The following is a 14410-nucleotide window of genomic DNA, read 5'->3' as shown; positions in this document are numbered from 1 at the left end:
AATTATGCAGAAAAGTCTGAACACTCAAATGGAACCTTTATCATACAGCAATTGCAGGAAACAGTGGTTAGGCTCAGATCCAATACTGGTTGTTGAATGATATTCAGACCCTGGCTAAATAGGAGTCACCCCCCTTCCCAGAGGAGTCACCCCAGTGGGTCACCACCATTCCCAGAGCCCTTGGGCTTTCTCTTTGCAGAACAAAAGAGCAAACAGATGAACATATAGACCAGATAAACAGGTGGTTTAAACAGACAAACAGATTGATGGAGGACCCAATTACCTACTGGTACCATTCAGTGATGACCATAAACTAATGAACAGAGACCAGACCCAGATCTCAGTGCAGCAGTTGACACTGTAGATCATAGAACACTTATAGATAGGCTGGAAAATTGGGTAGGACTCTCCAGGACAGTCCTTGATTGGTTCAGATCTTATATAGATGGCCGGAGTTACTTTGTCGCCATTGGTAATCATGAATCTGATAGTGTGGCTATGACATGCGGAGTTCCACAAGGATCAGTTCTGGGACCGCTTTTGTTCAATCTCTATATGCTAACTCTGGGCCAAATTCTACATTACAACAACATTAACTACCACAGGTATGCTGATGATACTCAAATATATATGGCCCTCGAACCGTATGTGTCACTGTATAGAGCATAGAAATACCTGGATGAACCAAAATTGTCTACAATTAAACCAAGATAAACGATTATTGTGTTTGTGTAGCCAGGAAAGTGCCACCCAAAAATAAAAGAACAAGTATTAGTAAAGAGCTGGATTCTCAGGCACTTAAAACCAGGGATCAAGTCCGTAATCTTGGTGTTCTGATAGACTCAGACCTCACATTTAACAGTCATATCAAAGCGGTCACCAAAACAGCATTCTATCATCTAAAGAATATAGCCAAAATCAAAGGCTTGGTGTCCCAAAAAGACCAAGAGAAGGTCATCCATGCTTTTATCTCTAGTAGGGTTGACTACTGTAATGGCCTCTTAACTGGACTCCCGAAAAAGACTGTAAAAAAGATGCAGCTCATTCAGAATGCTGCTGCTAGAATGTTAACCAGGACCAAGAGAACAGAGCACATCACTCCGGTTCTTAAATCTTTGCATTGGCTTCCAGTCAGTTACAGAATAGATTTCAAAGTGGTGCTTTTAGTTTATAAATCTCTGAATGGTTTAGGACCCGAATACATTTCTGATGTTTGAAGAATATAAACCGAGCAGGGCTCTTAGATCCATGAACACAGGTCAGCTAGTAGAGCCCAGAGTCCAAACTAAACATGGATAAGCTGCGTTTAGCACTTATTTAGCACTTAAACTACCAGAAGATCTTAGACGTGCCCCAAACCTATCCATTTTTAAATCCAGGTTAAAAACACTTCTCTTTTCACATACCTTTCATATATTTTTCTTTGTAAAGCACATTGAATTGCTTTGATGTATGAATTGTTCTATATAAATAAATTTGCTTGCTTGCTTTGAGGCCAAATGCGCTCAATCTATTTTTTTATCTTCATTTTGAATGGGGAGTGTCATGTTTTTGAGGGGGAGGTGAAAATACATTTTCCTTGGGGTCGGTCAACCATTTTCATATTTTTGCGGGGTTTTATCCTCAGATAACCCATGTCATAAATAACGATCAGTCCCTTAAAGTTGTTGATTTTTTTTTTTTACATTGACATTATGGACATTATTCTGCTAATCAGTGGCAAAAACCTGATTATATCCATTTGGATTTCATGTTTTACCTCTATAAAAGGTGGAAAAGTTCAAGCTGGGTTAATATTTTGAGCTACTGTAAGGTCCCAAACTTCTCAGTGTATGAGAAGTCCAAAGAACCTTCAGTAGACTTTTGAGATAAAACATTGCTTGCAGACCTCTGAGAATAATTGGAAAATCATTCCTTCATTGTGAAATGGAAGTTTGCCACAACTAAGAATCTTCCTAGAAGTTCAGCTAAACTATGTAACCCAGCAAGAAGGGCCTTGTTCAGGGAGGTGACAATGCAGAATGTGAGAAGCGGCCCAAATCCCAGTGTGCAAATCTAATAGAGGAAGACTCAAAGCACTTATTTATATCACAAGAGTGAGAATAAAACACTAGATATATGTATCTTAGTTTGCAAAATAATTTCCTTAGAGTTTTAATATACACCCACAATTTCGAGACGTATTACGCAGGATTGTGCACAAAAATCAAGGGGAAATCGAGCAATACGCATGTGTTCTGCTTTGAAACTTGTTACAGTTCTGACACAATTGTCTTCACACTTGCAAATCTCCAGGATGGTTTGATCAAAAATCTGGCGCTCAGGGCTCCAAACAAAAAAAAACAATTAAGGAGCCATTGGCTCCTATAGGGGAAAAAAACAGGCACCACATACTTTTTTTAAGAGCCACATAATAATGCACTCACTTTTATTCACCTTGTTGTGGGCATGTCTCTCCTCTTCCGACTTATGAACTATATACAGTCAAATTAAAAACATTTACGCAGATTTTTCATTAACCACAATCCTGGATTTAATACATAACAAATGTATAAAGCAGGCGAATAAATAATCACAACATATATATATCCTAATCCGTAGGAAATGTGCATTTCTCTCTTGCGCTATCACTAGCCTACTGCAAAGATCTCAAGTCAGTAGGCTATCGTCAACCTAATCTTTGCAGCCGACAGAAAACACTTGTTTATTAATAAACCATTAAAATGTCTCATTGCAAACCATAGACAATAGCATATAAGAGGCGCAAACAGAGCGGAAATTGCAGGCGCGGCTCGAAATAGCTGTTATTTCAAATAGAGCATATCTTAAACTAATCGGTTAACTGGTTTCAACCGGCTAATGAGGCTTGGCGGTCGGTCAAGAACATTTTTAGTTGTCGCCATAGTGGAAGGGGGCCAGACTATGTACAAATGAATGACGTTAACAAAACAAATGAAGCGATAGGCTACTGGTTATAAAACATGCACGTAGGATGCAAATTTTACAATCAAAGGGAGTACATTTGTATTGTCGCCAATGGCGACTTTGGCAGAAATTTCACTCGCAAATAAATATTTTTGGTCGCAAATGCGACCATTTTAGTCGCAGTTTGGAGCCCTGCGTACGCTACCTTAGAAGGTGGCATCTCAAGCTATTGACACCTTCAAGTCTACACAACAAAATAATGTATTATCTCGAGTCTTCTTTGATATGTCTTGGAAAATGTATCTTAAAACATATATCATAGCCTGAAATGATGATCACTACCAATGGCGCTTCTTCAAAGTACTGAATAAAAGGTCTGAATACTTTCTATGTACATTAAATACTTTAAATACTTTTCTTAACAGTCAATTTTAATTACAAATGTGCCTGTACACCTTTCCTAAAAGTACATTTCTAATTCTACTTCTGCAACTTAAAACCAATTCTCATTGCTTTCTTCAAAACTTTAATTTAAGTTAATGACAATGCAATTAGTCTGTACATGTTCTAATTTTCCTCTCCATGAACTGCCACCTTAACGTGGTGGAGGGGTTTGAGTACCCGAGTGACCCTAGGAGCTATGTTGTCTGGGGCTATATGCCCCTGGTAGGGTCTCCCAAGGCAAACAGGTCTTAGGCGACGGGTCAGACTAAGAGCGGTTCAAAAACCCCTTAATGATGATTAAAATTATGTGTACCGTGACGTCGCCCGGTATGGCGCAGCCGGGGCCCCACCCTGGAGCCAGGCCCGGGGTTGGGGCTCGTATGCGAGCGCCTGGTGGCCGGGCCTTCCCCCATGGGGCCCGGCCGGGCTCAGCCCGAACGGGCGACGTGGGGCCGCCCTCCCGTGGGCTCACCACCCACAGGAGGGACCATAAGGGGCCGGTGCGAAGAGGATCGGGCGGCAGTCGAAGGCAGGGGCCTAGACAACCCGATCTCTGGACACGGAAACTAGCTCTAGGGACGTGGAATGTCACCTCGCTGGCGGGGAAGGAGCCTGAGTTAGTGCGTGAGGTTGAGAGGTTCCGATTAGAGGTAGTCGGGATCACCTCTACGCACGGCTTGGGCTCAGGAACCACACTCCTTGAGAGAGGATGGACTCTTCACCACTCTGGAGTTGCCCATGGTGAGAGGCGGCGGGCTGGTGTGGGTTTGCTTATAGCTCCCCAGCTCTGCCGCCATGTGTTGGAGTTTACCCCGGTGAACGAGAGGGTCGTTTCCCTGCGCCTACGGGTCGGGGATAGGTCTCTCACTGTTGTTTGTGCCTACGGGCCGAACGGCAGTGCAGAGTACCCGACCTTCTTGGAGTCTCTGGGAGGGGTGCTGGAAAGTGCTCCGACTGGGGACTCTATTGTTCTACTGGGGGACTTCAACGCCCACGTGGGCAACGACAGTGACACCTGGAGGGGCGTGATTGGGAGGAACGGCCCCCCTGATCTGAACCCGAGTGGTGTTCAGTTATTGGACTTCTGTGCTAGTCACAGTTTGTCCATAACGAACACCATGTTCAAGCATAAGGGTGTCCATCAGTGCACGTGGCACCAGGACACCCTAGGCCGCAGGTCGATGATCGACTTTGTTGTCGTCTCATCTGACCTGCGGTCGTATGTCGTGGACACTCGGGTGAAGAGAGGGTCGGAGCTGTCAACTGATCACCACCTGGTGGTGAGTTGGATCCGATGGCGGGGGAAGAAGCTGGACAGACTCGGCAGGCCCAAGCGTACTGTAAGGGTCTGCTGGGAACGTCTGGCCGAGTCTCCTGTCAGAGAGATCTTCAACTCCCACCTCCGGCAGAGCTTCGACTGGATCCCGAGGGAGGCTGGAGATATTGAGTCCGAGCGGACCATGTTCTCCACCGCCATTGTCGAAGCGGCCGCTCGGAGCTGTGGCCGTAAGGTCTCCGGTGCCTGTCGAGGCGGCAATCCCCGAACCCGGTGGTGGACACCGGAAGTAAGGGATGCCGTCAAGCTGAAGAAGGAATCCTATCAGGCCTGGTTGGCTTGTGGGACTCCTGACGCAGCTGACGGGTACCGACAGGCCAAGCGGGCTGCAGCCCGGGTGGTTGTGGAGGCAAAAACTCGGGCCTGGGAGGAGTTCGGTGAGGCCATGGAGAAGGACTATCGGCTGGCCTCGAAGAGATTCTGGCAAACCATCCGGCGCCTCAGGAGAGGGAAACAGTGCCCTACCAACGCTGTTTACAGTAGAGGTGGGCAGCTGTTGACCTCAACTGAGGATGTCGTCGGGCGGTGGAAGGAGTACTTCGAGGATCTCCTCAATCCCGCTGTCACTTCTTCCATTGAGGAAGCAGAGGATGAGGTATCAGAGGTGGACTCGTCCATCACCCGGGCTGAAGTCACTGAGGTGGTCAAGAAACTCCTCGGTGGCAAGGCACCGGGGGTGGATGAGATCCGCCCTGAGTACCTCAAGTCTCTGGATGTTGTGGGGCTGTCTTGGTTGACACGCCTGTGCAACATCGCGTGGCGGTCGGGGACAGTGCCTCTGGGATGGCAGACCGGGGTGGTGGTCCCTCTTTTTAAAAAGGGGGACCGGAGGGTGTGTTCCAACTATAGGGGGATCACACTTCTCAGCCTCCCCGGGAAAGTCTATGCCAGGGTTCTGGAGAGGAGAATACGGCCGATAGTAGAACCTCGGATTCAGGAGGAACAGTGTGGTTTTCGTCCGGGCCGTGGAACACTGGACCAGCTCTATACCCTCTACAGGGTGTTGGAGGGTTCATGGGAGTTTGCCCAACCAATCCACATGTGTTTTGTGGATTTGGAGAAGGCATTCGACTGTGTCCCTCGCGGCATCTTGTGGAGGGTGCTTGGGGAATATGGGGTCCTGGGTCCTTTGCTAAGGGCTGTCAGGTCCCTGTACAACCGAAGCAGGAGCTTGGTCCGCATTGCCGGCAGTAAGTCAGACTTGTTCCCAGTGCATGTTGGACTCCGGCAGGGCTGCCCTTTGTCACCGGTTCTGTTCGTAATTTTTATGGACAGAATTTCTAGGCGCAGCCAGGGGCCGGAGGGTGTCAGGTTTGGGGACCACACAATTTCGTCTCTGCTCTTTGCAGATGATGTTGTCGTGTTGGCCCCTTCTAACCAGGACCTTCAGCATGCGCTGGGACGGTTTGCAGCCGAGTGTGAAGCGGTGGGGATGAAAATCAGTACCTCCAAATCCGAGGCCATGGTCCTCAGTCGGAAAAGGGTGGCTTGCCCACTTCAGGTTGGTGGAGAGTGCCTGCCTCAAGTGGAGGAGTTTAAGTATCTAGGGGTCTTGTTCACGAGTGAGGGAAGGATGGAACGGGAGATTGACAGACGGATCGGTGCAGCTTCTGCAGTAATGCAGTCGATGTATCGGTCTGTCGTGGTGAAGAAAGAGCTGAGCCGCAAGGCGAAGCTCTCGATTTACCAGTCAATCTACGTTCCTACTCTCACCTATGGTCATGAGCTTTGGGTCATGACCGAAAGGACAAGATCCCGGATACAGGCGGCCGAAATGAGCTTTCTCCGCAGGGTGGCCGGGCGATCCCTTAGAGATAGGGTGAGAAGCTCGGTCACCCGGGAGGAGCTCAGAGTAGAGCCGCTGCTCCTCCACATCGAGAGGGGTCAGCTGAGGTGGCTTGGGCATCTTTTTCGGATGCCTCCGGAACGCCTTCCTGGGAAGGTGTTCCGGTCCCGTCCCACCGGGAGGAGACCCCGGGGAAGACCTAGGACACGCTGGAGGGACTATGTCTCCCGGCTGGCCTGGGAACGCCTCGGTGTCCCCCCGGAAGAGCTGGAGGAAGTGTCTGGGGAGAGGGAAGTCTGGGCATCCCTGCTTAGACTGCTGCCCCCGCGACCCGGCCCACGGATAAGCGGAAGAAGATGGTATGGTATGGTATGTTCTAATTTTGAGGCAAACCAATGTTGAGTCTATTTAAAACACAGGGTGAATTGTGACAATTTAGAATATGGTTTAGATAAATAGTCCATCAAAAACATTTTATTTTAACTAACAACAGATCAAATAAAATAAAAATATATATTATTGCCAGCCGGAGCAGGGTAGGCTTTTCATGCCAACAACTGGTTTACATCCTCTTTTGTGATTGGGTATGTCAACACACAGTTCCCCTGGTATCGGTTGGCTGACTGGTTCCTTCCATCTATCAGGACTACAGGGAAAATCGAGTGGAATTTGACAATATCTGCTACTGAATCAAACATCTGAGAAGGAAAGAAATCGTTAAAATATAAGGATAATATTGGAGTTGTAAAATCAATCTAGTAAAGTTATTTGAAATATTTTATGGTGAAATTTACTAGAAGTAAAGTAACCCAAGTAGTGTACTAAAGGCAAGTTACTTAAAGTATACTAAAGTAGAGTAAATTAATGGAACGTCTACTTACGTCATTTGCACGTTGACCAGTCCCAAGGGCATATTTGGACTTGCTTGGAATGAACCGGATTTTAACATTGAAAACTCTCTTGTCATGAAACACCACTAAGACAAAAGGCTCGCTGTTAATGTTCCTTGAGCAGTCCCGCACCAAAAAAGCACCATCCTGTTAGTGAAAGATTTGCAGGATATCTGGTTAAAATGTATTTTGAGAGTCATGAAGTCCACCTGTAGATATTCCATAGATAATCCAAACACGGTTTGTTTGGCATGTCCAGTTGGCCCCACAAGCCGTATATGGAGGAGATATTAGAAAAGTCAAAATGTAAAACCCATGATTGACATTTATCACAAAAAATTTATATCAATAATAATAAATAATAAAAGATGATTTTATAGTAACAGCCCCACATCACGTACCTTGTTCACTAGGTGTAAGGCATGTTCAGCATCTACTCGATCGCAAGGTCCTATGTACCAGTCTTCGTCATTATACATCTGACAAAATAATAAGCATAATGCATTTGCATAAAAGATAAATGTGTGTGTGCTGTTGTTGTTATTTCCCCATTTTCAATTCATAATTTGTAGTCCATTACTATCAAGTCATATCTTCAAAGGGAATCTGATCTAAACGCTTTTGCTGTCCAGCTTATTGATTTTTTCATTATTTTTACCAGTCTGTCATGACAGTTGAACACTTTGGAGTTTACTTATGTAGAATACCTGACAAGGTCTTTCCTTGGGGACAAAATCAATGTGGTCCTGGTCATCTTTGGTCTGAGGCCACTCATGGTGTTGTTGGCGCTTCACTGAAGACTGTGCTACATTGCAAGAAATGAGACAGCCATGAAATTGCACCTATTATCGGAACAGATGCAGTCTTATTTTGGTACACATCTTGGGTTGCAAAAATCTGGTACATTTTTCTAAATCTCTAGGTTTTCCAGAATTCATGGTTCAGGAAATCTTTTTTCCTTGTTTTCTTGGAAATCAGAAATAAGATATTCCTACATATCTGTTTCCTAAATATGGATATTTGGCTATGGATATTTGGCTGTGGAAATGCCCACTTTTAAACATTTTAAATAATCCTTTTTGGGTTTGGGTTCTAAGTTGTATTATTTTTAGCTACCTGGAACCCCAAATAGTACCCTCTCCTTTCAGATTGAACCAACATTTCAACCCGGAATCAAAAAGGATTTCCTTTTCAAGAACCTTCAGAGAACCCAGGCCAGTCATGCATACAATGCGTTTTATATGAGACATTGATATTGCAAGACCATATTTACCTGTGGAATTGTCTTTTTCCTGCAACCTAAAAATCAAACAAGATTAAATAATATGTTAACATTATAAAACAGTAAACCACACCCAAATGGTCAAAAAGACAACATGAAAATGTTTCCATGTACCTTATGTCTGTGGGCAGTTGAGACTCAAGGTCAAGAGAATATCTTTGGTTATGGTTAAGTGGCAGTCTCACCAAACACTGACCTATAAAATGATAAACAGGCATCTGAATAGTATAATCTCGAATGTATGGTTTCTTTACTATATATTTAAATATTACTGACCTTCAAGTGGGATATTGCATTCCACCTATAATGAATACAAAGCATGTAGTGTTAATAATAAATGGGAAGCAAGACCTGATAGCATGAAGCTATTCATTTACAGAGGTTCCTCAATTCATAAAGGAAGTCACTGTGGATGCAGCAAATAATACAACATCACAAATCATAATGTAATACTATGCATACAGTATATGATATTTCAACCTACATTTTGTGTTCTTCTTTGTCTGCTGTTGAGCAAAAGACAGAACAATTAAAAAATATGCAGCACATATTCCTATGGCATCTTAATTAACACAGCTTAGATGATAAAACATATCAACTGACCACACTTACAGCAGAGATTTTGCTGCTATCTTTAATTACTACAAGTAGCGTATACTAGAGAAATGTTTGATTGTTAATTGGTCAGTTGATGGTTACAACCATGAAACTAGTAGTTTAAACATTAATAAATATTAAACTGTGATGTATATTTTGGTAACAAAGCCTTTCTGAGCTGGGCTAGGATAAAATCACAATCAACCAAGAGGTGGCACTACTACTCCATATTACATTGTATAAGGTTGCCAAATGTCCCCTTAGTGTAAATTAGATGGAAAAAGGTCTCACTCTCTCCTGCAGGGCCTCTCGAGGTCCAGGCCAGACTTTTTTACAAGGTCATTGGCTAAGGGTTTTAGCGACCTGAAACTTAATTGAATTAAGTTGTTAACATAGATATATATTTTTTTAAATACATACTGCTTACAAACACAATGTGCCAGTTTCATAAAATAGTAAACCAGCTATTACCTTGGTGTGGGTTGCATGTTCTGCAAAAATAGAATATTTTTACAATAAATGTTTGTGTTTTCTCACACTTTGGTATAGTTTGAAGAAATAAAAACCTTCCCATGTTTGTTCTCCAATTCAGTGATGTCGCTAGTTGCTACAGCTCCACAGCAGGTTCAGGAGAGTTGTGTCCTCTGATCAAAATCTCACAAAGCCATTCAGCTTATCACACTGCTCGCTCAGCTAGGAAGTATTCTCCACTATACAGTAAATGCACTGGGAGAACTGGGCATTCTCCAGCCAATAAACATGATTGAGAGTGCAGGAGCCAATTTGCATCGCCCTCCGTGGGAACCCCGGTCACTGTCGGTATATGACAGTGCCCGGGGTTCCAGAATTTTAATCCATGGCAGCAATGATGTAGATGTACTGATAGGCAGCGTGTAAGACCACTTTAAAATTTAGGGATCCCTTGTTTCGTGTACTGAAATGCAAATGATCTACCTGTTCTGTTGACTCCTTGGCTTGCATTCTCTCATCTGCAAAAACAAACATGTTTTGAGCTTGATTCTTTGAACTGTGCTAATGAAGCTTTAAAGCATGAAGAGTTTTGACATAAAACTAATGTACCACTCTAAGAACTCTTATCTAAGAACTCTTAGATACAATGCATCACTGAGTGCCCAGATACAGCCCTTAGCTGTTATATGTTAGCAATACTATAAAAACATGGGGTTAGAACCACCCAGTTTATATAATGTACATTATCTTGACATTATCATGTTTATTAATGGAAATTATTTACATCATTTTTGAATGCACCAATTAAGCCAATCAAAACTATTGTTAACTGATTCTTCCATATGTTAATGTCACCAACCATTTAGAAATAAACTAACTAATTAGGACTAGTTGTGAATGAGAATATATTACCTAACTGGGTCCTGATTTGTTTTCCTGGCTTCAGCTGACGGTTGACAGGAGGTCCAGTATGTCCTATTCAAAACAATGCAAGCGATCCACATATGAAAGTTTTTTTTACAGTAAGCATTTCCATTCTGTAACCCCACAAATTATTTTTTTGGGATTAAGCTGGGTACATTTCACAAATCTCAGATTAAGTTTAATTTACTTGGAGTACAAGGGAGTCCTCCTCTCTGAAATCTTGGAGGTATGACAGGGCTTCCCTAAAACCAAGACAAAACATGAATATGCATTACATTACAAGTTTAAACAACAGGTGTTAACCTTTGAGAAGAGTGGATGTAAACTGTCAACATGTGTGATGTAAAAGGAAGAAAATGATTTACACTTGATCCAGAGTGGATGCTTTGAGTCGAGGATGATCTGGAAAGGTCCCTGTCTTTAAAAGAAGTGTGTGTTATTATTCCCGAATTGTACCACTAGATGGAAGTATAGTATGCTTTCCCCACTTAAAATACATTAATAACTCTTCATAACAATAGTAAAAGCTAGAAGTAAATCTGTTTTAGAGTCTCTCACAATGCTTATTTAATCATGGTAATTTGACTGGTGAACTCATGGGTACTCTGGCCATCTGGTATTGAGATATAATAGTTTCATGATAATGTGGAATGTTTATTCAAATGATGCAAGCTGATTTGACTCATGCAAAGGAATGTAGTTGCTTTAATTTAAATTTCATTGAAACAAATTACAGCACAGATTGATGGGCATGCTTTCTGTTTGCACTTCCTGGTTTTAAGTTCAACAAAACAAGGTTATGACAAAGATTTGACATGGAAATATTTGAGAATGATGTTCATGGGACCTGCATAGATTAACATTGAAAATGTGACCAAGAAGCAGCCAGGAAATTGAGTCATAAACTGGCTGCAGATTCTTTTTAAAACATTGAAAGAAATTGAATGACAGCTAAGCATTTATGATGTAATCAAGTAAGAGCCCTGTTCAAAAGTCTGCATACCCTTAGTTCTTAATACTGTGTATTGCCCCATTTAGCATCAATGACAGCGTGCAGCTATTTATAGTACTTGTCTATGAGGCCCCGAATTCTTGCAGGTGGTATAGCTGCACATTCGTCTTGGCAAAATGCCTCCAGGTCATGCAGTCTTTGCTTGCCTTTTTCGATCTCGAAACGCACGTTTGAGATCTCCCCATAGTGCCTCGATGATATTAAGGTCAGGAGACTGTGATGGCCACAAACTTCACCTTTGTCTGCTGTAACCACTGGAGGGTCAACTTGGCCTTGTGCTTAGGGTCATTGTCGTGCTGGAAAGTCCAAAAGCGTCCCATGCGCCGCTTTTGTGCACAAGAATGCAAATTGTCTGCCAGTATTTTCTGATCACATGCAGCATTCATCTTGTCATCAGTTTTCACAAGATTCCCTGTGCCTTTAGAGCTCACACACCACCAAAACATTAGTGAGCCACCACCATGCTTCACAGTGGGGATGGTATTCTGTTCAGTATAGGCTTTGTTGACCCCTCTCCAAACATAGCTCTTAAGGTTGTGACCATAAAGCTCAATTTTGCTCTCTTCACTCCAAATTACAGTGTGCCAGAAGCTGTGAAGCGTGTCAAGGTGTTGTCAGGCATATAGTAACCAGGCTTTTTTGTGGCATTCATGCAGTAGAGGCTTTTTTCTGGCAACTCGACAATGAAGCTCATTTTGTGTATCGTCGTATGGTGCTCCTTGAAACAACCTTTCTTTTTCCAGAGCACCCTGTATGTCTCCTGAGGTTACCTGTGGGTTTTTCTTTGTATCCCAAACAATTCTTCTGGCAGTTTTTGCTGAAATCGTTCTTGGTCTACCTGACCTTAATATCAAGAGATCCCTGAATTTTCCACTTCTTAATAAGTGATTGAACAGTACTGACATGCATTTGCAAGGCTTTGGACATCTTTTTATATCCTTTCCCATCTTTATAAAGTTCCATTACCTTGTTACACAGATCTGTTGACAGTTATTTTCTGCTCTCCATGGCTCAGTATCTAGCCTGCTCAGTGCATCCACGTGAGAGCTACCAAACTCATTGACTATTTATTCACAGACACTGATTGCAATTTATAAAGCCACAAGTGTGGGAAATTCAACTTTAATTGCCATTTCACCTGTGTTTGACACCTTGTGTGTCTGTAACAAGGTCAAACATTCTAGAGTATTTAAACCTTTGATCAGGACCATTTGGGTAATTTATATTATCATAATTATTTAAAAAGGAGCCAAACAACTATATGATAATAAATGGCTTCATATGATCACTATTCTTAAATAAAATATTTTTTGCATGATCAGGCATACTTTCAAAATCAATGCCAAAATGTCAGGGTATGCAATCTTATGAGCACAACTGTATTTATGAAGTTTAACTCCCTGCTTTGCTACTGTGAGTACCCTCACAGTAGCCACATGTCCAACAATTCTGACCAACAACTGACTTGAGTCAGTTCAATTTGTTCTTATATTCATGTGTTTAACTGTTGCACTGACACACATCCAGAGCAGCCAGGAGGAGTTGACACACACTACTCATGCCTTCTTTTCCCGGATAATTGCATCACTCCCACAGTGAGGATTGGATTTGCAGACAGGTGGCTCTAAAGACCCACTGAAAGGCCTCTCTTAGCAGTGCAGGATCTCAAAGCTCCAGGCTCGTCAGTCTGTCTAACCTTAGTTTGGGGTGTAACACTTGTTCTTGCCAGCACTTAACCATCTTCCATTCAATTAGAGTAGTGAGCTCCTGGTAACATCTCTATTTGAATATTTTCTAGAATCGAATGTTTTTAACACTACATGATATTAGGGAGTAAAATACACAACTAGGAAAAATCGGAAAGATATGTTTTGAAACAACATTTGAAGTTTATTATTGTTCTCTATTTTTTGGGGCTGGATGGTTGATCATTCAATGATCCAGATGGAGGAGCCACTTCTCTGTGGCTCCCTAATTTTGACTTATTGCTGAAATTATAACTAATGGATTGCCAGGGACTACAGTTCCCACCTGCGTATTCTCTGTCGCACTGATGTGATCTGGCAGGGTGGATTTGCACAGGGAACACTTCCACATGGTTGTCTGGGACATGATACTCATCTTCATCCACATTGCTATAGCGACCATGTTCCTGTTTAGTCATGTTTTTTCTCATAAAGGGTTCCTGTGGAGAATGAGGAGATGTATTAACGTGTGATTTGCAGTCGCCGAATACTTCACCCAAATTGAATGAAACACACTGTAGACACAAATTGCATAAAAATGTTGACTGTTAAGCAAGAGTTTCCCCCCCCACACAAAGCACCATTAGACATTGACACATTAGTATACAGGTGCTGGTCATAAAATTAGAATAACATCAAAAAGTTGATTAATTTCAGTAATTCCATTCAGAAAGTGAAACTTGTATAATGTATACATTCATTCCACACAGACTGATATATTTCAAGTGATAATTCTTTTAATTTTGATGATTATAACTGACAACTAATGAAAACCCCAAATTCAGTATCTCAGAAAATTATAATAGTTGTTATTGTACTGCAGCTGGGTATACCATGGTGTTAGTACTGCTCTTGGTCCATTCTGAGCGTTTTGCTGACCAGACGGATGCCATATGAGTTCTATAATAGCTCACTGATGTCTTAGACAGAATAAACATGATTGAGAATTGTTCATGGACATCAGATTTAATGTGTGCAATATAAAAATGTTGCTCATA

At 42.5% G+C, this 14410-nt stretch overlaps 1 protein-coding gene across 3 annotated transcripts in view; it reads right to left on the bottom strand.

Annotated features, from left to right (window-relative positions):
- Positions 1 to 6949: 6949 nt before the first annotated feature.
- LOC105029316 (cytokine-dependent hematopoietic cell linker) overlaps positions 6950 to 14410 on the bottom strand; it is a 63662-nt gene continuing 56201 nt past the window's right edge. For 2 of the 3 annotated variants that reach the window (XM_010902609.3, XM_010902610.3), the window contains 15 exons: positions 13699 to 13852; positions 11021 to 11073; positions 10843 to 10897; positions 10644 to 10706; positions 10215 to 10249; positions 9732 to 9751; positions 9552 to 9629; positions 9148 to 9169; positions 8940 to 8964; positions 8778 to 8859; positions 8655 to 8680; positions 8089 to 8186; positions 7783 to 7860; positions 7373 to 7528; positions 6950 to 7189 (listed from right to left, as the gene is read on the bottom strand). In XM_010902609.3, coding sequence (XP_010900911.1) covers positions 7037 to 7189; positions 7373 to 7528; positions 7783 to 7860; positions 8089 to 8186; positions 8655 to 8680; positions 8778 to 8859; positions 8940 to 8964; positions 9148 to 9169; positions 9552 to 9629; positions 9732 to 9751; positions 10215 to 10249; positions 10644 to 10706; positions 10843 to 10897; positions 11021 to 11073; positions 13699 to 13852 — 1098 coding nt within the window. In that variant the 3' untranslated portion in view covers positions 6950 to 7036. The remainder of the gene's footprint in view (positions 7190 to 7372; positions 7529 to 7782; positions 7861 to 8088; positions 8187 to 8654; positions 8681 to 8777; positions 8860 to 8939; positions 8965 to 9147; positions 9170 to 9551; positions 9630 to 9731; positions 9752 to 10214; positions 10250 to 10643; positions 10707 to 10842; positions 10898 to 11020; positions 11074 to 13698; positions 13853 to 14410) is intronic. The other variant, XM_010902611.3, reaches the window with a different exon arrangement.

This window comes from Esox lucius, chromosome 4 (genome assembly GCF_011004845.1).
Source record: "Esox lucius isolate fEsoLuc1 chromosome 4, fEsoLuc1.pri, whole genome shotgun sequence".
Classification (NCBI taxonomy): Eukaryota; Metazoa; Chordata; class Actinopteri; order Esociformes; family Esocidae; genus Esox; species Esox lucius.
Note: the sequence above shows the minus strand (reverse complement) of the source record. Positions and strands in the feature narration are given on the sequence as shown.